This window comes from Capsicum annuum, chromosome 2 (assembly GCF_002878395.1).
Source record: "Capsicum annuum cultivar UCD-10X-F1 chromosome 2, UCD10Xv1.1, whole genome shotgun sequence".
In the NCBI taxonomy this organism is placed as follows: domain Eukaryota; kingdom Viridiplantae; phylum Streptophyta; class Magnoliopsida; order Solanales; family Solanaceae; genus Capsicum; species Capsicum annuum.
Genome location: NC_061112.1, coordinates 136865361 through 136893300, shown reverse-complemented (window position 1 = coordinate 136893300; position 27940 = coordinate 136865361). Strand labels below are relative to the sequence as shown.

General features: G+C 39.0%; 1 protein-coding gene across 1 annotated transcript; it reads left to right on the top strand.

The window, feature by feature from the left end:
- The first annotated feature begins 3054 nt into the window (after nt 1–3054).
- Nucleotides 3055–27940, top strand: LOC107859763 (exosome complex exonuclease RRP44 homolog A). The gene is made up of 25 exons (XM_016704860.2): nt 3055–4099; nt 5769–6024; nt 6107–6274; nt 6355–6512; nt 8216–8271; nt 9624–9746; nt 9953–10083; nt 10172–10412; nt 10776–10923; nt 13660–13900; nt 14074–14230; nt 14365–14433; nt 14876–15001; nt 15142–15194; nt 16066–16172; nt 16965–17019; nt 17133–17232; nt 23044–23155; nt 24395–24515; nt 25821–25880; nt 25973–26078; nt 26158–26253; nt 27003–27084; nt 27174–27239; nt 27520–27940. The coding sequence occupies exons 2-25, from the start codon at nt 5971–5973 to the stop codon at nt 27713–27715; spliced, it is 2826 nt and encodes a 941-aa protein (XP_016560346.1). The 5' UTR covers nt 3055–4099; nt 5769–5970; the 3' UTR covers nt 27716–27940.

Genomic DNA, 27940 nt, shown 5'->3' with positions numbered 1-27940 from the left:
AAAAATGTTAAAAATAAGAAATTCTTAAAAAATAAAATAAAATAAAATAAAAATTAGGCTCCTAAATCTAAAATCTTATAACGAAAAAGATCTCTTAAACAAAACAGTAATGCTTATTAAATTCAATTTTAAAGTTTCTAGTTATTTTTAGATATTAATTTCTACTATTTTGAAATTACAAAGTCACACAAATATTCATGTATTTGTAACAAAAAAAATGACGAGCGAATAGGCTAGCAAAAAAGGAGCAATAAAAGTTGACAGAAATTCACAAGAAACATTATAAAATTATAATCTATCCGAGATAAATTATAATTTTATATTGTTCACATATTTCACTTAGACATCTCAACTGATCCTTTTTTCAATTAGACACTTAAATTATTCAAAAGTGACATATAAAAAAAAGTGTTATGTTCTTCACTCTATTTGAGAGAGTATGTTTGAGAAACATAAAAATTGTAATTTATATAAAATAGATGTTTAAAATACAATAGTTGACTATAAAGAAACTGTTATGAGTGTGCTAATACAATATATGTCATACCTTTCATCACAAAGAGTCCCATCGCCCTCTAACCAAATCCATGTATCCATCAGCCTCCAAAAGTCGAATGTGTTGGGTTGTAATATTGTTCACATGACACATATCAAACACTTCTATTGAAGACTAATAGATAAAATAGCAGTGGAGGAGATCTAATCCCTAAACCTCATTCACAAAATTATCAAAGAAAACTAATGGGAGCTGCATATTTTAATTTACAAACTAAGAAACTATCATACTATTTTCTCCCCTTGCAGTTGCCCGAACAAAATTGCTTGTCGTGATTATGAGAACATGAACAAATTTTTACGATGGAGGCACCGTACAATTGTTATCATGCAATTTTGTAGACCTAAATTTTGTATGCATGATATATTAATCATATAAATATATATATGGTAAATTGAACAAATTAAACCTAGACAAATTATTTTAACACAAAAGTTACCATGTATTTTGAAGTCCTGACCTAATTATTTTAGGAATCAATGTTATAATTAAATAATAAGTAAAATAAAAAAAAGGTGAAAAAACTATTTTGTTTATTGCGAAGTGTTTTAATGAAGGACAAAAAGTTCGAATCACATTTCTAAGAATCTTCACACTTTTAATATATTATATATTATAGATTATAGATATAGATATAGACTAACTTTATGAATGATATTTTGAAACTTTATATTTGATTTTTTTTTACATTGTGTAATTATTTAATACTATAAGTAGAAAGGAAAAAATGTAATAAAATTTTCTTGATTTTATAAATTAAACAACTAAAATAACTATTTTTAATATAACAATTTTTTGGTACATTATTGTCAACTAAACGTAAGATCAAATTTTTGTTCATGAAGTATAACTTATCAAGTACCCCATGAATTAGACATAATGAAATAGTATAAACTATTGTCCATCAGACACAAGTCATTTTCTAAAGCTCTTGAGCTACGATAAGCCTGTAAAACAACTTGCTCTTGAGCTACGATAAGCCTATAAAACAACTTATAGAATACCCCATATGTTAGATTTAGTGAAATAGTTTAAATTGTTATCCATGAATAATGACTTAATTTTTGTAAAATCTCCGAGCAAAAGTTTTAAAGTATCTCAAAAATAAAACTTTATGAAGATTTTCTGAAGTTTCAATTACATATTTCAAATTCTAGAAATATTTTCCGGAGTTCCATTTTTTTAAGTTGCAACGAATATCTAATATTTTAAACTTTTCATTTTATAGTCTAAGAATATGATCAATCAAATACTTGTTTTCGTATTAAAAAGTGAATAAAATTTCGTTAATTTGAAAATGCTAAATATTAAAACTTAATAAGAGATTCAAAAAGAGGCTATTTGCCCATTTCCTCCGTATCATAGAGTAGGCAAACTAATCGAGGCAATTTTAATTACTCACTTCAATTAATTTATTTATTTTGGTTTCTCTTCTCACCCATGTCTGGTATCCTTAATTGGTATAAGTCATGAACCTTTATTTTTATTTGCCTTGACTAAATATGTACTTTTTTTTTAATTCCCCAATATTCTTCTCTAATTTTAAATACAGAGGTTTAAAATTGCTTTTTTTGTAGTACTGCAACAGTTGATTTTGCTTTCTTATTCGCCATCTTATACCTTTTTCTATTAATTTCGTATATGCCTTTTTAATATTTACATTACTGTGAACTTTCCATTCCATCGCTAACTACCTTATGCACAAAAATCAGCTTCTCGAGATCCCGCAACACCTCTTTGTCCACTTCCTTAATGAAACTAGTTGTCCAAAGCATGCACACCATTGCATTCGAGCTATTTTCACCAAACCTCCATAAATTAACGTCTTTTCTATCTTTAACACTAATCGTAGTTAAACTATCCCATTTGGTCCGCTGTCTATCATCTACAATCTTTTTTTCTTGATCTCCAATTACATCATCAAGAGATTTTGTCAGGGACGGACCCACGTGTTAGGGTGGGGGTGCACGTGCACCCAGTAAGTTCAGAAAAAATTGTGTATGTGTACATTTATATACCTTAAGAAACTATTATATAAATTACGTGCACCCACTGGAGAGCACAATAACACCTTGGGCGTGTTGGTTTTAGTTGCTGTTTCCCGCAGATGTGACCTGGGATTGAATCCTAGTTTCAAGTTTTCCTTTAATATTTTCTGTGATCAAAATTTCTTAACAACAAAAGTAGTTGTGAGGAATCGATCATGCGACCACAATCCACCCTTAACCGCTAGGCTACTACATAAAGAGTTAATATTTATATATTATCCTAAAGCTCACATTTGACCTATATATTTGTATTTTCGTCATTGCTTAAGCCTTTACTGATCAATCAATTTTACTTTTCAATCAATTAGACATGACAATATCCCTCAGTCGTCATTGAAAGATTCTCGAACGCTTATATTACGATAATAGTACACCTGCTCTCTTCAAATCCTGATTTCGCCTCTGACTTTTGTTGCATATAAGATTCATGATTACAATCCATATAAAAAAATAGCTAAAATTTTAATCATGTATATTTAGATTTTTTTAAAAAATTACAAAAAAGATAAAAATAAAAAAATATTATTATAGACACCTAATTTCGTCCCTCCCCGATATTGTTTTTACCTATTGTTTACCTTATCCTACCGTGTACCCTCATCCGTGGGATAATCCCTCTACAAAATGACAAAAATAACAACCCCCTAACTAATTTTGTTTTATCCTAATACTCTAACAACCCACCCAATTAAAAAACAACACCTACCTACCCTATCCTAACAAACTCTACCCCACCTACCTCACCACTGCCCCACCCTCACCTCATATATACACACATACACACAAAAACTGAAAAAATGGACCTCAGCATATACAAAAAAAAAAAAAAAAAAAAAAAAAAGGCCGGACCCTTTACTCTCCCTCTCATCTCCCTCTTACTCTCTCTATCAACGACAATATCAAAACAGCCGCAGCTCACCCCACCGGCGAACCTAATCGATGGAACCAACGTCAAACCACCGCCAGCTTCCTCCGTTCTCCCCTCCAGCGCCGCCAGCCATCTCCACCGGTGAAGTGAGGTCGGGAGAAAAACAGAGAGAAAGAGGGGATCGAACCGGAGAGAGTGAGATTTGAGGTTGAGAGTTAAAAGCAGAGAAGAAACGTGCGAGAGAGAAATTTGGACTGAGTTTTTCACCGGAAACGTTGTCGCTACAGATCGCATCTCCGTTTCCAATTGCTGCCGAACTCACCGGAGCTCAGGCGTAGCAAAGGGTCCTCGTTTTTCAGTTAAAAAATCCACCGAAAAACACCCAGTCACTGTTCCTGTTACTGTTCCGATGGGTCCACCGGATTTTCAAACTCGTCGACTCTCTTATTGCGATTTCCGTTTTTGGTTCATCGAGCTCGGTATTAGTTTTGGAATTTAAGTTCAATCTCAGTTTCGGATTTGGATTTCTCCCAATTCGAGTTGGTTTTGTTCGTTGTGGGGTTCTTGTTCGAGGTTTTTTTCGATTTTTGGACTTCTTTATTATCGACAAAAGCAAGTGTCAGTGAGGTCCATTTCCTTAACCCGCTCTTTTTATTTATCTTGGTATATATTGAATTGGTTGTTATTATGTGTGTTGTGATTATGTTTTGTTGGACTTTGTTTATGTCGATTGTTATGATCATGATGTTTGATAGGTCGATTTTTGGTGGTTTGAAGAATGAATTTGATCATGTTTCAATGGATTGATAAGGGGATTTAGGGAGGAATGGAGAAATTGAGAAAAAGTTGAACGTAGATTGATGTTGGTTTGTTGTCTTTTGTTCCATTCGGTACAAGTGAATGTGATAGATTTATGCCATAATGAAATGGATAGGCAATATAGGTTCGGGTAGGCAAGAATTTAAGATTGATGTTTTGGTTGGATGTTGGAATGTGCGTGTGAATGTTTCTTTCTAGTTTATCGTATTTAATTCAATTGTATAATTTGGCCGGGGAATGCTCCGAAGTATCTGTATATATTTATTCATCGGGGAATGCCCCGAGGTATCATGTGCCCGGAGGACGTTCGTGGTGAAGGCCCGAGGCGTCGGGTAGAGCATTAGTTTAGGATTAGCGTAGGTTTATTTTCAATCCCTTTTTATTTCGGGTTGTAATATTTGGACTGGACTTTACATTTCGGATTGTTTTGTTTTGTTTGATTATTGTACGTGTTTGTGTGGTTTGTACATTCATAGTGTCAAAATTAGCCGATACGTTCCACCAAGCGACCGTGGTCGAACCACGGGATCGAGGGGTGCCTAACACCTTTCCCTCGGTCAATAGAATTCCTTAGCCGGAATCTCTATTCGCAAACCGGTTTAAAGAGTCAAAGGGTTTCGAAAAGAATTTTTCCAATGGTGACTTGGCACACCAGATTATGCCAAGTGGCGACTTTGATTTTGAATGAAAAAATAATTCTTATTTTCGGAATCAATCTTCATTTTGTCACTTTAATAAAAACTCTTTCGAACTTAAAATATAAATCTTTTGGAGTATGTAAAAACTCTTTCGAACTTAAAATATAAATCTTTTGGAGTATGTAAAAAGGGGTGTGACAATTATTCTTCAAATCCCACATCCCAACACATAATTCTGTATCGAAAACTAATCTAAATATTCAAAACGATAAATTCTATACATCTTAAATAACAGGTTCTAACCATTAATTTATAAAAATAAAATAAAATAGCGGATTAAACAAATTTATTTTGTAACAATGCTAATTTATCATTACTTTTTAAGGCTCGTGTTATTTAAACTTTTTTTTTTAATTTAAAATATCATATTTTGATCATTATAAATTTTAAAAGATACTATTGTACAACAACTAAAAAGAAAATTAGAAAAAATATGTAGTATTAATATAATATTTTTCTCAAAAAAGGAACATAGGTTAAATGGCGTAATTTTTTTATTACCACGTAAAATATAAGCGTCAAATAGAAGATCCATCTTAATTTTTATTTACTGTACTATCTTTTTATATTATAAATTTTATTCACTTTATTCCGAAATACTTTTCATATTTTTTAAAATTAGATATTCCTCAATACTTATTATTTTAGAAAATAAAGACACAATTAATTGCTTAATTTCATTTTTATTTTAGTCATAAATATTAAAAGGTATTAATATGATGGAAAAAATTACTACTAATAAAAATAAGTAATAAATAAATTTAGTTAATATTTTATAGGGTGAAAAAAGACAACATGGCCAAAGCAAAAACAACCCCAGAGAAAGCCTTAACAAATTCAAGAAAATCAAGAAAGAGGGCCGCTGTGCTTCTCTGTTGTCCAAACACTAACATCATCGTACCCACCAACAACCCAAAACCCATAAACCCCATTGCCCTAAACCTCCCAAAGTAGAAGAATCCCAGCAGTACCAGCAGAAATATGTTGAAGAGCAAAGCATTCTCACGCCAAACCAGACAAGGCAAAGTGGTTAAGGTTGCTGCTGTTTTTTTTTGTTTTTTTCATTTTTCTCATTTGGGTGTTTTAAATTTGATATCTTTTTTGTTTTGGGTTACAGGAAGTTAGGGAACATTATTTACGAGATGATATTTATTGTGGAGTCCCCTATTGCTATAATAAAAAAACCGAAGACAATGACAAAGGCTGTGATATTTCATCTGCTCGTTTAAGTGACTCTCCCTCCACCACTATTCTTGTTCTTGACACCAATGTTGTCCTCAATCAGGTATGTAGAATTTGATAATTACTGCTGCATACTTTGTTTGTTCTGTTGGGTTTATTGTTTACCTTTTGGATTTGTGCTAGATTGATTTGCTGGAAAATCCAGCTATGGACAATGTGGTTGTGCTATCCGTGGTGTTGTCCGAGGTTAAGAACAAGAATATTGCTGTTTATAACAGACTCAGGGCGCTATGTAGCAATTCTTTAAGGAAGTTCTATGTCTTTTCTAATGAACATCACAAGTATGTACCTTTACTTTTTTTCCCTTTCTGCAACCCGAGTTGTTTTGCTGTTGATTTCACTTGCCTTTTGATCGAAAGATTGGAACTTTAATGCTTTGACAACCCACTGCTTATTCGTGTTGTTTGATCATTTATTTATTTTCAGAATATTGCCTTTTCCTTCTGCTTAGATAACTGATTGTATCATTCTGGGGAGAGGGCAGGGGTGCTGGAACTATTGACTTTGAATGCTAGGATTTGGTCGATGATTTAGTAATATGTTTCATTTGATCCACTTAAACTGCAATGCATCATTTTCTTTTTTGGCATAGAGTGAGTACATTATTGAATTTAAAGAACATAATGAAAAAAAGAGGTAGGATAGGGCAATATTGTTTATCACTTGGGGCGTGAGAAACCAGTTACCTTAATGGTCCATGTAATTGTATGTCAAGGACTTGTCCTCTACGAAAAGAGTGTTGCACTTGCTGAAAGTTCTTCAGTCAAAACTCATAAGATATTGTTAAGTTACATTGCATTGGCAGCGGCCAGGGTAGTGTGGTGGTTATCACCTTACACTTGTACTTGGATTCTTGGTCTGAGTCCCTTTTCATTCACAACGGTTGCAAGGTTTGCCTATCAGTGGAAACTTCCTTTCCTGGTTTCAGAGATAAGGGAAATTTTTTACACTTATTATTTTATATATATATATATATATATATATATATATATATATATAATATTGTAACACTTATTATTTTATCTTCTTAATAAAGAAAAAGATTGTAGTATATCCTTCAACATTTGCAGATGGTAGTGTTGGAACTGTTGCCATTGTAAGCTATTAGTTGGGGAAGAATTAGGCTGTAAGAAGTGGTGTGATTATGTATTTGTTCTCCAAAACCCTTCAGTGATACACAATAATGAGAGAAATAACTTGGATAAGCATGAAAAAGTACCTTAACGAGTCCTTTTTTCCTTTACTTTCATTCACTTCAACTATGTCTCAACAATCATGTACTTTCCTCTATTAACTTTATGTGGCATAATGATAATTCCAAATACTTAACTCAGGAGGTCTAATAGATTACATTGCAACACAGTTCTCTACTTATTAGTTCTTGTTTTCTCAACCTGAGCATCACATGCCGTGACAGTCTCGTTGGTAATCCACACACAACTTTAAACTATGTCAGACTACTTTAAATTTTGTCATCTTTTCCGCTTAAAAGAAGATGGAAGTAGAGTAGGCAAACTTCATTTGCCCAATTGTCTTGATGTTAGCATCTCCCTCACGCGCTTTTGCTGATTGCTACAAATGGTATCTCTGTTTTTTGGATAAGTAGAATAACATCAACTGGAAGGGGAGCCTTGGAGTAACTGGTAAAGTTCCATGTGACCAGGAGGTCACGGGTTCAAGCCTTGGGAAACAGCCTCTGGCAGAAATGCAAGGTAGCTGCGTACAATACGCCCTTGTGGCGGGGCCCTTTCCCGGATCCTTCGCATAGCGGTAGCTTTAGTTCACCAGGCTGCCCATTTTTAGAATAGCATCTACTGCTATAATTGAGGATTTCATGGCTGACCTTGAGCAATAAGAAAAACCTTGTGTGTGCCCTTTGAATGATCCTCTTACTCGAAAAACCACTACCAGACATCAATTCTTGCTGGTTACAGCCAAGGCTGAAATCTGATTAAAATTCCTTCTTCTGCACATTTTTTTTCAGGGATACTTATGTGACAGCCATGGCTGGTGAAAGTCCAAATGATCGGAATGATAGAGGTTCGTCTGGTCACCTTTGTGAACTAGCAATTGAAGTTGTATTTCATTGCTTTTCTTGAACATTTTGTGCCATGCATTTCTGCGTTATCCATCCACTAGTTGTCTGGGACCTTCCTCTAATTTCTCCAAGTCCTATGGTATGTGCTTATGCTAGGCGAATTAAAGGTCACACTTACCTTACTTGTTTATTAAGTGTATAAAGGCCATGCTAAAAAAGTGCGTTTCATACTGATGTAGAGGAGAATCTAAACTTGCAAAAGAAGTTTTGCTCCTGCGACAATGTCTCATCTTTTCCATCAAAAAAAGGAAAAGAAGTCAAAAAGATTTTAAATGTATTGAAATTGGATTTGGACATTTTTCATTTCTTTTGGAGATGAGTAACACTTTGTATTCACACAAAGATTCATCAGGAAACTCCTGATGAAGAGGGATTTACAATCATCATAATCAAAACCAAAGCAAACTTTCAAAAATTTACAGTTGTCCTATAAATTCCACTAACTATCTACTTCCCCCACTAGTTCCTGCTTAAAATACAAAAGACAGAGACATCTCATCTTGATCATCTGTGTGCTGTCTACCTTCCCTTCATAACATCTCTCATTCCTTTCTTTCCATAATGTCCACCAGATGCCAGCAGGGACATTCTTCCACCAGTCTTCCTCTGATCCTCTCTTTTGATTTGGGCTTTTTTCAGTTGAGAGGAGCAAACAGGATATTTCCCATTATCATTGGCAATACAAAGTGAAAAGTCAAATGCTTGACATTATTCCTTTTCAGTTTCTTAATGTGATTGAATAGTTAGGGATTTTTATAAATTTACTAAATTTGGGGAAAATCAATCTCTAGAAAAGTGAACATAACCTTGTCTATTTCTGCCACTGACCCACACCAATGATGCATTGGGTTCTTAGGTGCACTGGGGAGTGAAGCACTTCATTCTTCAGGTTTTCTTTCGGTGGAGTATTCTAGACGATGACAGAATGAGAACCTTTGAATTAACATTTAGGGTAATTTTTTGTCCTTTTGATGTTTATCCAAGTATTTTTCTTCCATCTTCTATCCAGTGTAAACTAATGCTTAGATCATTGTTCTCTAGTAAAGCTTCATGATCTCTTAATTTTGATTAACTGAGTGCAAAACTCTAAGTAAGTCGAACTTTGTTACATTTCACCGGCAAGAAGTGGAATGGGAAAGGTTAATATGATTTGAGGACATGTAATCAAGAACCATGACTGTTTATCTCTAATTGGTCTTTATATATGCCTTCAACTCTGTCCTTAATGAAGCTGAAAGCTTTTGTTGGTAATCACCAGTATATTGACGAACTTCAACAATTTTTGGTGGTTCAGCTATTAGGAAGGCAGCTAAATGGTATCAGGATCATCTTGGTGATGCAGCAAGTGTCTTGCTAATTACAAATGATAGAGAGAACAAGAAGAAGGCAATTGAAGAGGGAATTTCTGCAGAGACAAGTAAAGCTCTCTTCTTGTTGTTTGATGTCAATCATTGAGTAGTATGATACTGTGGTGGTATGGATTTGACCACTTTGACGCTTCTGTTAATGTTTGTTAAAGTTCTCTTTAGTCGTTACTGTGTATAGAGCTGTTTCCTTTAGTTATCTCTTGCTTAATTAAGTTATCTTCATGAATCTTAACTGACTTACTTCCATTGATCTCAGTTGAGTGTTATGTAAAGTCACTTGGTCAGCCGGAATTGCTTGACCTAATAGTTCAGCCTCCCTCTGAAGATGTTATTATGGATGATGTTGAGGATTTGAGGCCTTCAAAGCGAAAAGTCATTTACAATGAGGTATTTTCGACTGCTTAATATAGTTTATTTTGGGTGCGGTTTTTAAGACTATGACCTCCTAAACTTTGTCTGTTCATGTTTTCTATAGCATAAGCCCATGTCAGAAATTACTTCTGGCTTGCTTCGGGGACTTCTTCACCAGGGCAAACTCCGTGTTAACCGTTTTAATCCATTTGAAGCATATGTTGGAAGTGAAAGCATTGGCGATGAGATAATTATATACGGGCGTGCAAACATGAATAGGGCTTTTGATGGTGATATAGTGGCAGTTGAGCTTTTGCCTCAAGAACAGTGGCACGAGGAGAAGTCTTTGGCATTAGCCGATGAAGGTTTGTCCACTTCCTTCTCTTATACTTTAATGGACATTCCCGATATATTGGGAATTTCCGAACTATGCGAAGAGGGTTAGATATGTCTTCCGTTTACAATTAGGTCATCATGTTCTTACTTTTCAAACATGGGCTTATTGATTAATGCAAAAGGATTGAAGAGTAAGTAGTATCTAATTGAACTGATTAGCACTATCAATTTACACTCTTCTAATACGTGGCTTAAATCCAACCCTTTTACCACCCCCTTAACTTTTTACCCTATCTTCTTTCAACCTCCATGTAGTTGTCCTTACTTGCTCTCATTATGGAGGAAAACGTTTTTGTGCATGTAAATCTCATAACTATTTTGGTATCCTGAAGAGGACGAAGAAGAAGATGTTCATTTAGCTCCAAACAGCGCTGATGATGCTCCTAGAGTCATGAATCAAGGGCAAACTGCACCTGAGGAAACGAAACCTTCTCGGCCAACTGGACGTGTTGTTGGTATCATAAAGCGGAACTGGCACTCGTAAGTGACATATCCTATCACGTTTAGAGTACACTATCTTTTCTCTTTTAAAAAAAGATTGTATCCTTTATTTTTCATTTAGATAATTTGATGAAGGATATCACCTTGGTTCCTCCTAATTGGTGACCACCTAGCAACACGATCGTGGTCATTTCATTTAAGGAACCTTTCAGCATCCATGTTTGGGATTGAACTTTATTTGTCCATGGTTATATTCTTATGGTTTATTCTTCATTTTTTCAGATTGTTAAGTCTTTTGAATTCTTTTCTTAATTCGAAATGGAGAAAATGTTTGAAAATATGTTTAGACTTTAACCAGGTTGAAAAGCAGGCTCTTCTTTTTCTAACATGATAGATATTTTGTAAAAATGCCTTTGCCTAAGGTTTTTGATAAAGTTAGATGCACCAGTTACGTATAGTTTTAGATTCTTCCTCACTTTTGAGTGTTGTGATTTACATTTGGGGCTTGAACAATGACCATTTCTGGGCAGTGAAATGCATTTTCATAATGTTGGGTCCTCACAGCAAAAAATTGATGGGACCCATTCTTTTACGCATTGATCGAACTACATTTTTACACTTTAACTGTTAGAAAAGTTTATTTGATTGTCTTTTGTAGGTTATATTTTTTTCCCAAAGCATGTAAATTCTTTAATTTGTACCACTGAGAGTCGTACTTTGCTTGCTGTGATTCAAGGTTAAAGTATTCACATCTAACCTAAATTTTAAGGTAAGAGTTAAAGTAAATTTTGATCATTATAAATTCCATGCTCCAAATGTTCAGTCCTTGGTGTTTCAGATGTATGAGGTTTTGTCTCCTTTAATGTTCCTAGATTTATCTCCGGAGCTAGTTTTTGAGGTTGAGTTAGATCCAATGTCCATTTTTCATGACATGGTATTTGAGCCTCTTCGGTTTTGGTAGAAACTCACATAGCTTATGTTACTGGTGGGCGGCTTACACCCTCTGGTGCCACCACTACTCTCCTGACGACTATTCAAGGTGTTGCTCCTCTCTCTCGGGACAGTTGAGACGCTGCTTCTCTATGTCTGGTGCCTTTCAGGCGTCGATCATCTTTCTAGAGACTTTTTCTTACCTCTTGTGATAGCTTTGCAATTGGGTTGGTCCTGACATTCAATTCCTGTAATCATTGAGATTGCGGAGGATTGTTACTATTTCTGAAAATCATTTTGGATTTATGCCAGGGCTCTCGACTACTGAAGCTATCTATCTCGTCCGGAGACTGGTGGAGAAGTATAGGGAAAGGAAGAAGGATTTGCATATGGTGTTTATCGACTTAGAGAAGGCCCATGATAGAGTTAAGAGTTCTCAGGGAGGTGCTTGGAGGCTAGAGGTGTACCTATAGTGTATGTTAGGGCGATTAAGGATATGTACGATGGATCCAAGACTCGGGTTAGGATTGGGGGAGGGGACTCAGAGCACTTTCCTGTCTTGATGGGGTTCACATCAAGGATCGGCGTTAGTCCGTTTCTTTTTGCCTTGGTGAGGGATGTTTTGACGCGGCACATTCAAGGTGAGGTGCCTTATTGTTTGCTTTTTGCGGATGATGTAGTCTTGATTGATGAGACACGTAGTGGAGTTAATGCTAAATTGGAGGTTTGGAGGCAGACTCTTGAATCTAAAGAGTTTAGGTTGAGTAGGTCCAAGACGGAATAGTTGGAGTGTAAGTTCAGCGAGGTATCTCATGATTCCGATGTGGTTGTTAAGCTTGACACTCATTCTATCAGTAAGAGAGACAGTTTCAAGTATCTGGGGTCTATGATTCAGGAGAATGGAGAGATTGACGAAGATGTCACTCACCGGATTGGGGTAAGGTGGATGAAATGGAGGCTCGCCTCCGGAATCTTGTGTGACAAAAAGGTCTCCCAAATTTAAAGGCAAGGTCTACAGAGTGGTGGTTAGATCGGCTTGGTTGTATGGGGCGGAGTGTTGGCCTATTAAGAAGGTCCACATCCAGAAGTTGAAGGTGGCGGAGATGAGAATGCTTCGGTGGATGTGTGGGTGTACTAGGAAAGATAGGATTAGAAATGAGGTTATTCGAGATAAGGTGGGAGTGGCGTCGCTGGAAGCCAAGATGGGGGAAGCGAGGGTGAGATGGTTCGGTCATGTGATGGGGAGGAGCACGGATGCCCCAGTACGGAGGTGTGTGAGATTGGCTAGGGATGGTTTCAAGCGAGGTAGAGGTAGACCAAAGAAATATTGGAGGGAGGTGATTAGACATGACTTGAGCAGCTCTAGCTTACCGAGGACCTTGTCCTCTGGATAGGAAGTTGTGGAGGAGGTGGATTAGGGTAAAAGGGTAGTCTGAGTTTAGGATATCTTTTGGTGTGTTACTTGGAGTATCTTCTTTATGGTACTATTGAATATGCTATTTTCTATTGTATCTTGTTCTTTTACTATTTCTTATGTTAGATTGTTTTACTTTGAGTCGGGGGTCTATTGAAAACGGCCTCTCTATCTTACATTTGAGGTAGTGGTATGGACTGAGTAGACTTACCCTCTCCAGACTCCACTTGGTGGGAATATATTGGGTATGTTGTTGTATTTGCAAATAGCATGAGGATTATAGAGTTCTGCCCCTTAAATATGTGAAAATCCTGCAAAAGTTCTATGGTTTCCCGACTCTCTGGACTGTCATTGAACTCAATACTTCTTTAAATATCCACTATTTACGAAGTCTTCATTTACCTTGTGTATAATACGTTTTGTCCTTGTAGTTACTGTGGATCCTTGGAGCCAATGCCCATGCCAGCAGGTGATGGTGGTCGTGCCCATGCCTTATTTGTATCCAAAGATCGCAGGTTCCCTAAGATACGGATACAGACTCGTCAATTGGGAAATTTACTGGATAAACGGATTATTGTTGCGGTTGATTCGTGGGATCGATTGTCCCGATTTCCAACTGGTCACTATGTCAGGACAATTGGAGAAATAGGTGATAGGGACACGGAAACAGAGGTATGTGGTAAAATGTCATTCTTGCTCTTTAAAATTTTAAACTGATTATTCTTCTATACTTTTTCTGTAATGTACTTATATATTATCTTACATGCTTAAATAGTTAACATTTGATTTTTTTCTTGATGCTGATAAATAATATCATGACTTAATTTGTTCTATAATCACTTTAGGTGGTATTAATTGAGAATGATATAGACGCCAGACCATTTTCTGCCCAAGTGTTGGCGTGCTTGCCACCATTACCTTGGTCTGTTTCTTCTCAAGATTTGACAAATCCTATTAGACAGGATTTACGTCATCTGCGTGTATGTAGTGTGGACCCTCCTGGTATGTTGTCCAAATTTTATAGTTCTTTTCGTCTTCAATTTAACTGCAGAGCCCACATTTAGTTTGTGTCAGCGTAGGTGAGATACTTTCTACACGTGATAATCTCAGTCAGAATTCTGTTTTCTATGATGCAGGATGCAAGGATATTGATGATGCATTGCATTGTATGCCTCTTCCTAATGGAAATTTTGAAGTGGGAGTTCGTATCCATGTTTAATTTTGAAATGTTTTGGCTAGAATTTGCAAAACCTTAACGCTGATGTCTTTTGCTAATTTTCTTCTTCAATAGACAGTGAGCTTCTTGAAGAGGGGCGTGATGAGGGTTTTGTGCACATGAGGCTTTTCAAATTATCTTTGGTTTATTAGACTTGTTCTGTGTACAACCAATGTAATGATGAGTATTTAACTGACACCGTCTCTTATTTCCTTTAATGTTTTCAATCGTCATGATTTTGTACCTAAATAATCTTTTGACTCACCAAATCTTCTTGTGCTAGCTACAAATGGCTGTATGCCCCCGCGTCCCCAACTAAAAATGTGCTTTTCCTCAACTACCTTTTGTATTCCACCTTTTTTTTTAAAAAAAATAAAATATAACTTCTACATCAGGGAAAGTGTTAGTTGTGAGTCTTTAATGCATATCAGATATTGCTGATGTTACAAATTTTGTTCATCCTGGAACTCCACTTGATGATGAGGCTTCACAAAGAGGCACTTCTGTATATCTTGTAGAGCGTAGAATCGATATGCTTCCAAAACCTCTTACAGAAGGTAAAGTTTACTTTTGTGGCACTAGCCTGGAATAGATTTTGCTTGGAGATGGATTTTGCTCTATTATTTTAACCAAAATTTGTACTTCTTTGTTATGGATGCCTTTTTCAATAATCTGATGTTTTTTCTTTTCTTGGCAGATATTTGTTCACTTCGTTCTGATGTTGAAAGACTGGCTTTCTCAGTTATCTGGGTATGTGATTTATTTTTATGATATCGGTAGAAGCAATAGCTGATCTTCTATTTCTCCGACTTCTTTCTCTCAAATATCTGTCAGTTTATCTATGTTATTTTTCTTTCTTGCTGCCTATCTATCTATCTAGAGGTTCGTACAGTGTTCCCTCAGTCTGAAGACAGTATAATTTTGTCTTTTATTAACACCCAGCTTATACATAACTATTTAATGGTCAATCATCTATTTATTAATTTTTTTTTTAAATGGTCAATCATCTAACTGCATGCTAACTGTCAGTTATTTACGCCGCCATGTCGAAAGTAATGCATAATGTACGAAAGGTTGTCTTATGTTGATGCAAGTTCAAACTCAAAATTAGTTCCTTTGTCGTGCCCCAACCAACTGGGATTTTTGTAACCTTATTGATCAAGCTGTCCTGTTCAATTGGTTAAATGTCAGCCTAGAATAAATCATTTTTGTTTGGTCCTTATGCATGTATGAGTCGAGTGTCGTGACTAACCCTTACATTAGGCAGATAGGTACATATAAGAAGATAAAAACTTAATTATTGCAGGTTGTTTATGAAATAATTTTATAGTATTCTGGATTGTATGGCTCAATTATACTGGCATACAATAGAGACTTTATTAGCCCCTGTCGTTTTCGTTTGTGTGCTTGTGCTTTCCTCCCTCCTGCTGGTCATGGTCTGATATTTCCCCTCCGACATAACCTCTTCTTTTTGATCAAGTAAATGTATCCACGTTCATAACATGGGCAAACTAGCCGTATTCAATGCATATTTATATACCAGAAGGTATAGAATCTACATTCCCGTGACATAAGTTCTATATATGTATTTTCACTTAATGTATGTTTATTTTTCTTTCAGGAAATGACACCTGATGCTGAGATTATTTCTACAAGATACACTAAAAGTGTGATTAAATCGTGTGCAGCATTATCTTATGTTGAGGCTCAAGCGAGAATGGATGACAGGTTCTCCCATTTGATGTTTCTATTTATGTTTTGTCTCCTTGGCTCTTTTCTGGTCACTCGTAGAGGCGGTTAGATCTACCAATGGATATTATTTTTGTTGAGTTCTTGTTTATTTAGTTTTTTTATTTATTTGTGCAACGCTCATTTTGAGTGACCACAAAAGAGCCACCCCATGTCATGCTTAACAGAGAGACCAAGCATCAGGAATATGAGGGGACTCCTCTCCTTTAAAAAGATGTTAAGATTATATAAAGTACAAAATTGTCAGTGAAACTTCCATATAAAAATGTGAAGTTGCTTTGTTGTGCCCATTTTTGAGGTTAGCATCTGTATCTTGTTCTGGAGGTTAATTTTTTGTTTGGGCTCATGATCAAGTAGATAGGAGATTAGATCTGCGTTTTCTTATCTGCATCTGCCATCTGTACATGCAGTAGAAATTGATTATGCAGTACCTACAGGCCTAAAACTGGTTTATTTCAAAGCATTTTACATTTGATCTAGTCACAGAAAATATTAAGTCTAACTTATGTCAACCAAGGGGGCCGTAGATGGTTAAGAAGTAAAATCTACTACTAATGATTGTTGAAGTGGGTTTCTTGATGGTCCGAATAGATGAACCACTCAACCTGAGTGTTTTTAACTTAAAGGTTTGTTTCACGTCAACTTTAAACTAGTCACTACTTGCGTGTCCGACTTCTTAAACATCATAAAGAACACATCTCTGCTTTTTTGTTATTTCCTTCATTTGTACATCCTAGTTCCTGTACTCACAAAATATATTTGTTATTCCAGTCGCTTGGTGGATCCAATAACTTCAGATTTACGAAATTTGAATAAGTTAGCCAAGGTGTTGATCTTGTAATCTTTATTCCCCTTTCTTTAGTTACAATATCTTAGATTTTGGACTTCCAGCGCTAGTATCAATATATTAAAGGCATTCTAATGAGACCAACCTTGCAGATAATGAGGCAAAGACGCATTGATAGGGGTGCGCTGACACTTGCTTCTGCTGAAGTCAAATTTCAGATTGATACTGAAACTCATGATCCTCTTGATATCGGTATAATCCAATTCTTTTTTTGCTCTCTCTCTCTCTCTCTCTCTCTCTCTCTCTCAAGTTTCTTTTGGTAGGCTTATTGTAAATTAGATAAAGGTGCTCAACTATCTGCTATTTGGAAATCCAAGAAATCTTCTTACGGATCTCTTTTAATTTATATATTTGACAGTGCTTAAGATTCAGTTTAGGGATCATTTGTTTCAGACTGGTGCAGTATTATGACATCAAAACTTCTTAGTTTTGAGTTCACAAAACATATATTTTTCTATTTTGCTCTCTCGACCTACCCTCTCTAACGGCTCTCTCTCTCTCTCTCCCTCCCTACCCTCTCTCTCTCTCTCGCCTCGCCCCGGTCCACGGCCTTCGGCACCGTCGCCGACCCGACCCGACCACCGGTCCCCGGCATCGACCGCCGTCGCCGTTCGAACGACTCTCTCTCTCTCTCTCCCTACCCTCTCTCTCTCTCGCCCCGGTCCCCGGCCCCAGCGCCGACCTTCGGCGCCGACCCGACCCGACCTCCGGCACAGACCTCCGGTCACCGGCGCCGACCCCCGTCGCCGACCTCCAGTTCCAAGCAGCCCCCCCCCCCCCCCCCCCCCCCCCCCCCCCCCCCCCCCCCCCCCCCCCCCCCCCCCCCCCCCCCCCCCCCCCCCCCCCCCCCCGCCCCCCCCCCCCCCCCCTTCTGTCCCTCCCCCCCCCCCCCCCCCTCCGGCGCCGGTACAACAGCCGAAGCTCGGTCTTCAGCCGCAGCTCCATCTGCACCCGCCGCTCGGTCGGCAGCAGGTCGACGCTGGGCTTGGTTGCCGGCTTGGTCTACAAGCGTAATCCGGTGACTTCTAACCTTTGTTATTTCATTCTGCATTCTTTCATTCTTCGTATTATGCTAGTAGTAGCCCTGTACCTTGACTTGCGTGGGATTTGTGGATATTGTCTGTTGTCTGTTGTTGCTGTTGCTGTGGTCGTTTCTTGCACTGCGTTGGATTGGGTTATCGGCTCGGGAATCTGTATTTGGGACTGTGGGTGTTCAGTCTAGTGGTGTTTGCCCCTAATTGAGTATAGTTTTGTTTCTGGAGTATTTCTTTGAATTTGTGTGAGCCTTGTATTACTTGCTGCTGCTTTGCTATTACCATCGTTTATATCTTTATATCTTTATATTATCTTTATATTCTCTTATACTTTCGTGTAGTTGTGGCTGTGGGCGGTAATGGGTGGATAGGGTCATGTCCGAGGGGGTTGGGGCGTGGGGCCGTGGTGGGGGCGGGGGATGAGGAAAGGGCGGGAGTGGGAGGGAGGCCAAGGTTTGGCCGCGGGGGGGGGTAGTGGAGGGCGTGCGGATAGTGACGGTAGGCTGAGGGTTGGGTCTTGGAATATAGGGACCCTTCAGGGTAAGTCCATAGAGCTTGTGAAGACTCTTAGGAAGAAGAGGATCAACATTGCGTGTGTTCAAGAGACCAAGTGGGTAGGGTCTAAGGCTAGAGATGTGGATGGTTACAAGCTGTGGTACTCTGGGAGCGAGAGGCGTAGGAATGGAGTTGGCATCTTAGTTGATGAAGAGCTTAGAGGTCAAGTAGTAGAGGTGAAGAGGATTAACGATAGGTTGATGACTATTAAGTTGGTCATTCGGGGGTTTACCCTGAACGTGTGTAGTGCCTATGCGCCGCAAGTGGGATCGGAGGGGGAGGAGAAGATGCGGTTTTGGGAGGCTTTGGAAGAGGTGGTGAGAGGCGTGCCTAGCTCGGAGAAGATTGTTGTAGCAGGAGATTTCAACGGGCACATCGGGGCGCTACTGGGAGGCTTTGGTGATGTGCATGGTGGTTTTGGTTTTGGGGAGAGAAATGAAGAGGGGGCTACCCTATTGGAGTTTGCGAGGTCCTTTGGGCTGGTGGTGGTCAACTCGGGCTTCCCGAAGAAGGACGAGCACCTGATCACCTTTCGAAGCGCGATAGCCAGGACCCAGATTGACTTTTTGTTGCTTAGGAAAGGGGATAGGGCGTTGTGTAAGGACTGTAAGGTCATCCCGAGTGAGAATCTTTCGACCCAGCATAGGCTCTTGGTTATGGATTTGGGTATAAAGAAGAATAGAAAGAAGAGGAGTAGGGAGTGTAGACCTAGAATTAAGTGGGGCGGCCTGACGCCAGTGATTGCGTGGGAGATAGGGGAGAAGTTGGCGGGAATGGGGGTGTGGGAGTGTAGGGGAGACGTGGATAGTATGTGGGATAGGGCGGCTAGGTGCATCAGGGAGAATGCAAGTGAGGTGTTGGGTGTTTTTAGGGGCCGGGCCGGGCACCATCGGGGGGATTGGTGGTGGAATGAAGAGGTGGAGAATAAAGTGGGGACCAAGAAAGGGGTGTATGCCAAGTTGGTGGAGAGTAAGGACGAAGAGGAGAAGCGGGTAAATAGGAAAGAGTACAAGCTAGCGAGGAAGGAGGCTAAGTCAGCAGTCACGGCAGCTAAGACGGCCGCCTTTGAGAGCTTGTATGCAGGGTTACAGGGGAAAGGAGGGGAGAAAAAGTTGTTTAGACTCGCTAAGGCTAGGGAGAGGAAGGGTCGTGACCTCGATCAGGTGAGGTGCATTAAGGGGGAGGACGGTAGAGTGTTGGTGGAGGACGGCCACATTAAGAATAGATGGCAGTCGTACTTTCATAGGCTCTTGAATGACGAAGGGGATAGAGCTATTGTGTTAGGGGAACTGGAGCACTCAAAGGAGTGTCGGGATTTTAGCTATTGTAGACGTTTTAAGGTAGAAGAGGTTAGACAGATTGTTCGCAGAATGCGAAGGGGTAGTGCGACGGGGCTGGATGAGATACCGGTGGAGTTTTGGAAGTTCGTTGGAGAGGCTGGTGTAAGGTGGTTGACTGGATTGTTTAATGAAATCTTCAAGACGGCAAAGATGCCCGAGGCTTGGAGGTGGAGTACCATGATCCCTTTCTATAAGAATAAGGGGGACATCCAGAGTTGCAATAACTATAGGGGGATTAAGTTATTGAGTCACTCTATGAAGATCTGGGAGAGAGTGGTCGAGGTGAGGCTGAGACGGATAGTGTCTATCTCAGAAAACTAGTTTGGATTTATGCCTGGCCGCTCGACGACGGAGGCAATTCATCTGGTACGGAGGTTGGTGGAACAGTATAGGGAAAGGAAGAAGGACTTGCACATGGTGTTTATCGACCTGGAGAAGGCCTACGACAAAGTCCCCAGGGAGGTGCTTTGGAGATGCTTGGAGGTGAGTGGAGTACCGCTGGCATATATCAGAGCAATTATGGATATGTATGATGAAGCGAAAACTAAGGTGAGGACGGCGGGAGGAGACTCAGAGCATTTCACTGTCCTGACAGGGTTGCATCAGGGATCTACTCTTAGTCCCTTTTTGTTTGCGTTGGTGATGGATGTGTTGACGCGGCGTATTCAAGGGGAGGTGCCGTGGTGTATGCTTTTTGCAGACGATGTAGTTCTGATAGATGAGACTCGAGGGGGTGTGAGTGACAAATTAGAGGTGTGGAGGCAAACCCTTGAGTCTAAAGGGTTCAGGGTGAGCAGAAGCAAGACAGAGTATGTGGAATGCAAGTTTAATGACGTGAGGCGGGAGAATGAGGTAGTAGTGAAGCTGGAATCACAGGAGGTATGTAAGAGGGAGAGTTTCAAGTATCTCGGGTCCGTGATCCAGAGTAACGGTGAGATTGACGAGGATGTCTCGCACCGTATTGGGGCGGGATGGATGAAGTGGAAGCTCGCGTCGGGGGTGCTGTGTGATAAGAAGGTGTCGCCCAAGCTTAAAGGCAAATTCTACAGGGCGGTAGTCCGTCCGGCCATGTTGTATGGAGCGGAGTGTTGGCCAGTTAAGAACTCCCACATCCAAAAAATGAGGGTGGCAGAAATGCGGATGTTGCGCTGGATGTGTGGGCTGACTAGAGGGGATAGAGTTCGGAATGAGACTATCCGGGAGAAGGTTGGTGTGACTCCAGTGGAGTGCAAGATGCAGGAAGCCCGATTGAGATGGTTCGGACACGTGAAGAGGAGGGGCATGGATGCCCCGGTCCGTAGGTGTGAGAGGCTAGCATTGGATGGTTTTAGGCGGGGTAGGGGTAGGCCGAAGAAGTACTGGAGTGAGGTGATTAGGCGGGACATGGAACAGTTACAGCTCACCGAGGACATGACCCTAGATAGGAAGGTCTGGAGGACGCGAATTAGGGCAGAGGACTAGGACCAGTTTGAGTCGCTAGTGTAGGGAATTACTTGGTGGGGGTTTTATTCCTGTTATGAGTTCGTGTTCCACGTTTTATTACGAATCTGTGTGCTTTCCTCTGTTTTATATTACTTATGGGTGTCGTATTTATGTTATGTAATCTTGTGCTGTGCTTTACTATGTGTTTGTGTGGTATCTCGTGCCTTGTGCCGGGGGTCTATCGGAAACAGCCTTTCTACTTCTTCAGAGGTAGAGGTATGGACTGCGTACATCTTACCCCCCAGACCCCACTAGGTGGGAATACACTGGGTTTGTTGTTGTTGTTGTCGTATTTTCTTGCATCCATACTTCAACAACTTCTCTTTTGAGCCGAGGGTCTATTGGAAACAGTCTCCCTGCCCCACAAAGATAGGATAAGGCCTGCATACATCCTACCCTCCCCAGAGCCCACTTGTGAGATTACACCGAGTCTGCTGTTATTGTTGGGCTCATAGAACATATCCCTTAGCAATTGTAAAACCCAATTCTGGCTTATTTTTGACAGATGTTATTAAAGGCAGAAATGCATCTTTCTCTATCCTCTTTTTTTTTTGGAACTGGTAACTTTTGTATTCCTCACCATTAAGGGTCTGCTGACCACGTCCAAAATTCACACTTACTAAAACCTAACTTCAGTAATCCTATTAAGTCCAACAACTGAACTTCCTGTTCTATATGTTGCTCTTTACACCAAAAATATAAAGAAGTGATGACCTTCCACTTGATCTTCTGTATGGAGCTTTATTGTTGCTGTTCTTCTTCTTGTTATTATTCCTTGACCTTCTGGCCCTGTATAGGGTCTTATGACCTTTTGGAGACCTGTGTTTTTGGTAAAGGCCATCAGGGCCTGGTCACTGCTAACCATTTGTGAGATGCATCCTTCTCCTGAATTTACGGGCCTATTCTACTGAGTTCCTTAGGAAGAGTCGTCTCGTGCTCCTAGGTATTCCCTACCTACGGTTCTATGTCGGTTTTGGGTAGAAGTACCCTCTTGCTCAAAGTTGTTCGAGCTTTATGGCATGGGTTACTTCAACGTTGTATCATCATTCCTATTAGTATTAGGTATGAGCTACGGGAATAGTCGTCAGGGCCTGGTCACTGCTAACTCTTTGTGAGGATGCATCCCTTCTCCCGAAGTTACGGGCCTATTCTACTGAGTTCCTTAGGAAGAGTCGTCTCGTGTTCCTAGGTATTCCCTACCTACGCTTCTATGTCGGTTTTGGGTACAAGTACTCTCTTGCTCAAAGTGGTTCGAGCTTTTCCTATGGTATGGGTTATTTCAGCTCTGTATCATCACTACTGTTAGGTATGAGCTACAGGAATATGAATTGTCTCGAGGACAAACATGGATTAATCTGTACTTCACTGGAGGAATACAAAGGGTTGAGTTATGCAGGGAATATAGAGGATTGATTTCCATCTGCTGAGAGTACGGGACATGGGATCTGCCATCACTAGTTTGATGTGATGATCTTTCATGTTCTTTCCACGATTTCATAGAAGAGTTCTGCTTTTTTTGGTGGGATTGCACATAACATCGTCCTTTGTTTTACTGTTTCGTGTAAAGCTAATTTTGTAAGCTGTATGTATAGGAATGTATCAGATTCGTGAAGCAAACCAAATGATTGAGGAGTTTATGCTTGCGGCTAATGTTGCAGTTGCTGAACAAATCCTGAAGCATTTTCCTCTCTGTGCACTATTAAGGTTTGCTGCTATCGTTACTTCGAAACAAATCCGTTTGTACAGTTAACTATTTTTACCAAGAACATCTTCCTTTACTGGTGTCTAAGTTTTCTCGTCTCATATACATTCTGCTATGCTGTATGAGTCTCTTTCTGCATCCTTCATGTGCTAAAACAGAATGCAATATGAGATAATATGGGATTATAGGTGATAATGAGAAGTTTCTTGGAGGTCTAGCAGTTTGATGAATGGTTACAGGCAGATATTAAAATGATTCTTGGATCACAGGCATAGGTTTTTCAAGATGCAAAGTTGTACTTAAGGATAGCAATTTAAGGAATACACATGTGAGGCTACATTTCTTTAAGGGCTTTAATCCTTTGAAGCGATGATGACATATATTTCTTAAAGGGATTCATTTCCTTTAAAAAAGGGTTACGCCTGTCTAGCTGTAGCAGGCTTAACATATGCTGAATCCATTTTTGGCAGATGATCCCAGCTTGTATCTTTTGGTGTCTTTGGAAGGAAAGGAATTGTAGATGTTTTGATAGCGTATCTACTCCCAGCAGTAGAATGAAATCTTTTTTCCTTTTGAATCTCTTTAGTTGGAGCAATCTATCCCCAGTAAATGATGTTATCTCCCTTTTGATTTTATCGCTTCTCTTTCCACGGTTTAGAAACCTTCTTTTGCTTCTGGTTAAACTCACTGATATAGCGGTGGATGTTTTTGTACTGTGGAGTTTAACCATGATCTTTTACTTTGCATCTCCTTGATGCCTTTTTAATAAAATACCTTACTTCATCAAAGAACATGCTCAATCCACTTTTACATACATCTCTGCTTCATATTCTCCCCTCCTTCACTGATTTTCTTTTTGCACGGTTTTCATACATCAGATGACTATTCATAGTTGTCTAAGATGGAGCACTAGGGAAAGAGATGGTGGCTCTTGCAGAAGCCGACTTATCTGCATGTTTCCTAACTCTTAATTCCTGCCCCGAACTTTGGATGACCATAAGTATTCTGAAAATTTTGTACTTAATGTTATGTTAGAAACTTCTTACAAAATAGCATGGTCAAGCAAAGCTTAGCTCTAGTCTAATTTATCTGCTATTATCTTACTTGACAATTCAAGCGTTGTGCAAAAACTTGAATTACATTTTTGCTAGTGTGTTGTGAAAGGTTATTAGAGCTTAACCTTTGTACTGCAATTAAATCTGATAATTCTCCAGGTTTGCATGACACATTTTTATTTGCAGGCGCCATCCAAGCCCAACCAAAGAAATGCTTGAGCCTCTTCTCCGCACAGCTGAAGCAGTTGGTCTTAGTTTGGATGTGACATCATCCAAAGCATTGGCTGACTCTCTAGATCGTGCTAAGGTGAGTTGTGGCTCATTGAACCTGATTTGCATTGTGAAACGTAAGAATTAAAGCATGAAGTTTATTCCTTCCACTATATATCTGAGGGTTTTAGCTATAAATCAAGTTGAATATCACAGATAGTTCACAAGTTGCGTGTGCCAATTCATTGTTTGCTCACCTTAGCTAGTTCATAGCTGAGCTGACATGAACAAGCATTCACCCACTCCCAGAATAAGCTTGGGTGTAGGCTAGCTGACCAAGGTGAGAAATGAATTTCATCCTCTCCTTATAAGCCATAGAACCCTAGCAGACGAGCATCCTACAACCTTACCTGATTTTTCCTACTGCTTCTAATGTGCAGCCACACTGCCTCTTTCTGTGTCATTATCTCATTCCCTCTCTCATGGGAAAAGATTCACTATTTACTTATCTCTTCTCCATTCAATTGATTGACGATGCAATGAACAGCTAATTTTGCAATTGGCTTTTTCACAACATTCACTTATATTAAGCTATTAAGATTTTTGTTATTTGCAAGTCGTGTTTGTTTCGCAACAACTAATTATTAGTATGTTGTTGTTGTTGTTGTTGTTATTGTTGTTGCAAGTCGTGTTTGTTTTTGGCTTAGAGGAATAAAATTTGATTTGCTGATTTAAGTGATTTTGTTTCAAGTTTGGCTTCCTTTAATTGGAACATAGGGCTTGTGGCAGATCCAATTCGTTATGTTTGAACTTTTTGCAGCTTAATGTCAAGCCTTTAGATTCTCCAATCAAGCTGAGCTCTATTCGTGGCATTTTAGGCTCAATCCTATCCTTAAATGCCTGAAGCTAGACTCAGGCTCACTAGCTGGCATCCTAATTTTACTGTTAAGAAATTTCAGTATCATTTCTTTTGCAATGCAAGGTGCTCTGTATTGACTATTTACTTTTTGGCCAAACATAAGGTACTTCATAATGTGTTTAGCTCACAAATGAAAGTAATTTGGCAAAAATTATTGTTTTTTCTTCAAAATAAGTTGAAAATAACAAGAAAATCAGTGAATACCTTCCATGGTTCTTATTTGACTGTCCTGTTATTTATTGAAGATTTGCATTGGTCCTTCACTAAAATGCCGTTAATTATATTTTATGTATTTGCATAAGTTGATTTTGCTCAAAATTGACTGAAGAACAACTTTTACGGAAAAATTATCAATCCGGGACTTGATAGCCATGAAAACATTGCATAGTGATGATATTGCACTACTCAAAGTAGTTTAGGGACATCTAGTTCCGTTTGGGTGCTGTTGTGCATTCATATGCTAACTTTCTATCTTCTCCCTAGGGTGACGATCCATACTTCAACAAGCTGATTCGGATTTTGGCAACGAGATGCATGACACAGGTGATCCTTCTTCGTTGATTTGATAAATCCCCTACTTTTGAAAAAATCAAGTAATTTCTGAGTTGGTGTTGCTTTTGATACACCATTTTCAGGCGGTTTACTTCTGTAGTGGAGACCTTAGTCCTCCGGAATATCTTCATTATGGTCTTGCCTCTCTGCTTTATACTCATTTCACTTCGCCCATTAGAAGATATGCTGGTTAGTATAAGTTACCGTCCATTTATAATGACAAAGCGCTGGATGTGATCAATTGTGAGCCTCTTTTTCTGACTTGTAGATGTCATCGTTCATCGGTTGCTTGCTGCTTCTTTGGGGATTTATAAGCTTCCTGGTGTTTTCCAAGATAGGCCCAAGCTAACTAGTATTTCTGACAGTAAGTACTGCTTTTCATTATGCTTGGTATTCTGTTTTAAATGCATTCGACTTCTTGTGGATGGAGGAATATGAGCTTTCCTTTCTTGTTATGCTTGTTCTTGATTAAATAGGCTTTTGGTTGTCATCTATTCGGAGGTAGATCAGAAGAAGTTTGTATTAATGGCTTTATGCTTTTTTCCTCCACTGAGTGAATAATGGGGACTTCGGATTGAATGTCTGTTAGTCCAGGTTTTACTTAGCTATGAGTACTTTTGACCTCTGGGGCTTCAGTCCAGCAATGGGCCTAATGTGTAATGTGTGAGTTAGGCACACATCACAGGTTCAAACCCTGCTGCAGACAAAGGCTTGGTATTTATTTGTAGAAGGGTAGATGGTGGCCCATTATCCACTGAGTTTCTAATCGTGCACCATTGACAGTTGAGGATTTCTCGGTTATTAAAAGGACTTGAGTACTTCTGTTAAAGCCTACCTGTTCAATGCAAATAATCCACTTGTGCATCATTAGCTTTCTAGTATTTATGCTACTGCTGAACTTTGGACATTAAAGGGCTTAAACTTATAATGAACTTCTGTTCAGATCTTTTTTTCACTCTCACCAACATTTACTGTTTGTGGCTGTTATGCAAAGACAAGTGAAAAGGAAATAGAAAAAGAAGAAAAGTAGAAGTCATCTTATAGGAAAATTGTAGAACTCGTTCTCTAGTTCCACATTTTGTGTGGTTATGTTTGCTCATCTAAATTTTGCAGATCTAAATTATCGGCATAGGAATGCTCAGATGGCCAGCAGAGCATCAGTCGAGCTCCATACCCTCATTTTCTTCAGGAAGCGGTATTAAGAGCATCTTCTTGGTTCTCTCCCTTTATGCCCCCCCACCCCCACCCCATATCCTCTCATTTTTATTTTCCATGTTTGTGCAGGCCAACAGATACCGAGGCGAGAATAGTGAAAATAAGATCCAATGGCTTCATTGTCTTTGTGCCCAAGTATGGTATCCCTTGTGCTGTTCTATTCGCCATACTGCTTTTACTTGACCCTCCATTTGGTTAGCTGCTGTTTCTTCACGTAGAGAGCAAAAGTTGACTATATGAGTTTTTTTATTAACAAGTTGATGGGTTTCCTTTTGCATCAGTTGACCATGGTGTTGCTAAAACTTTAGTTGTTTTTAAGATTGTCAAATCATTTTTTGATTTCAATTGGATTCCAAATCCTCCTGTCAACCTGAAGATGTGTTAGATACTCATTTATTATTGTATACCTTCCCAGGTACGGTATTGAAGGACCTGTATACTTGACACCTAAAGGCGACAAAGGAGGGGAATGGACAGTCGATGAGAAACAACAGAAAATTAGAAAGCTTGACGGGAGTGTTTCTTATGGTGTACTTGGAACAGTGAGAATTCACATGGAGGTTGTTGAGCCTCAGCCTAATCGGCCTAAACTCCAACTAACCCTTGTATGAGACCGATAACTTTACCCAAAAAATGGGGTACGTCGAGGTTGATAGCATGTAGTCGTTATTCCAGTATGATAGTGGATTCGTTTGTAAAGGACATATTGTGTGTACAATATGATTGGATTGATGCAGCTCCATGAACATATAAAACATACACATAAATGTTCAAATATTGATAGTTATACTTTGATTGCTTTCTGCCACAATCATATACTATTTTCTTTCCTTCCA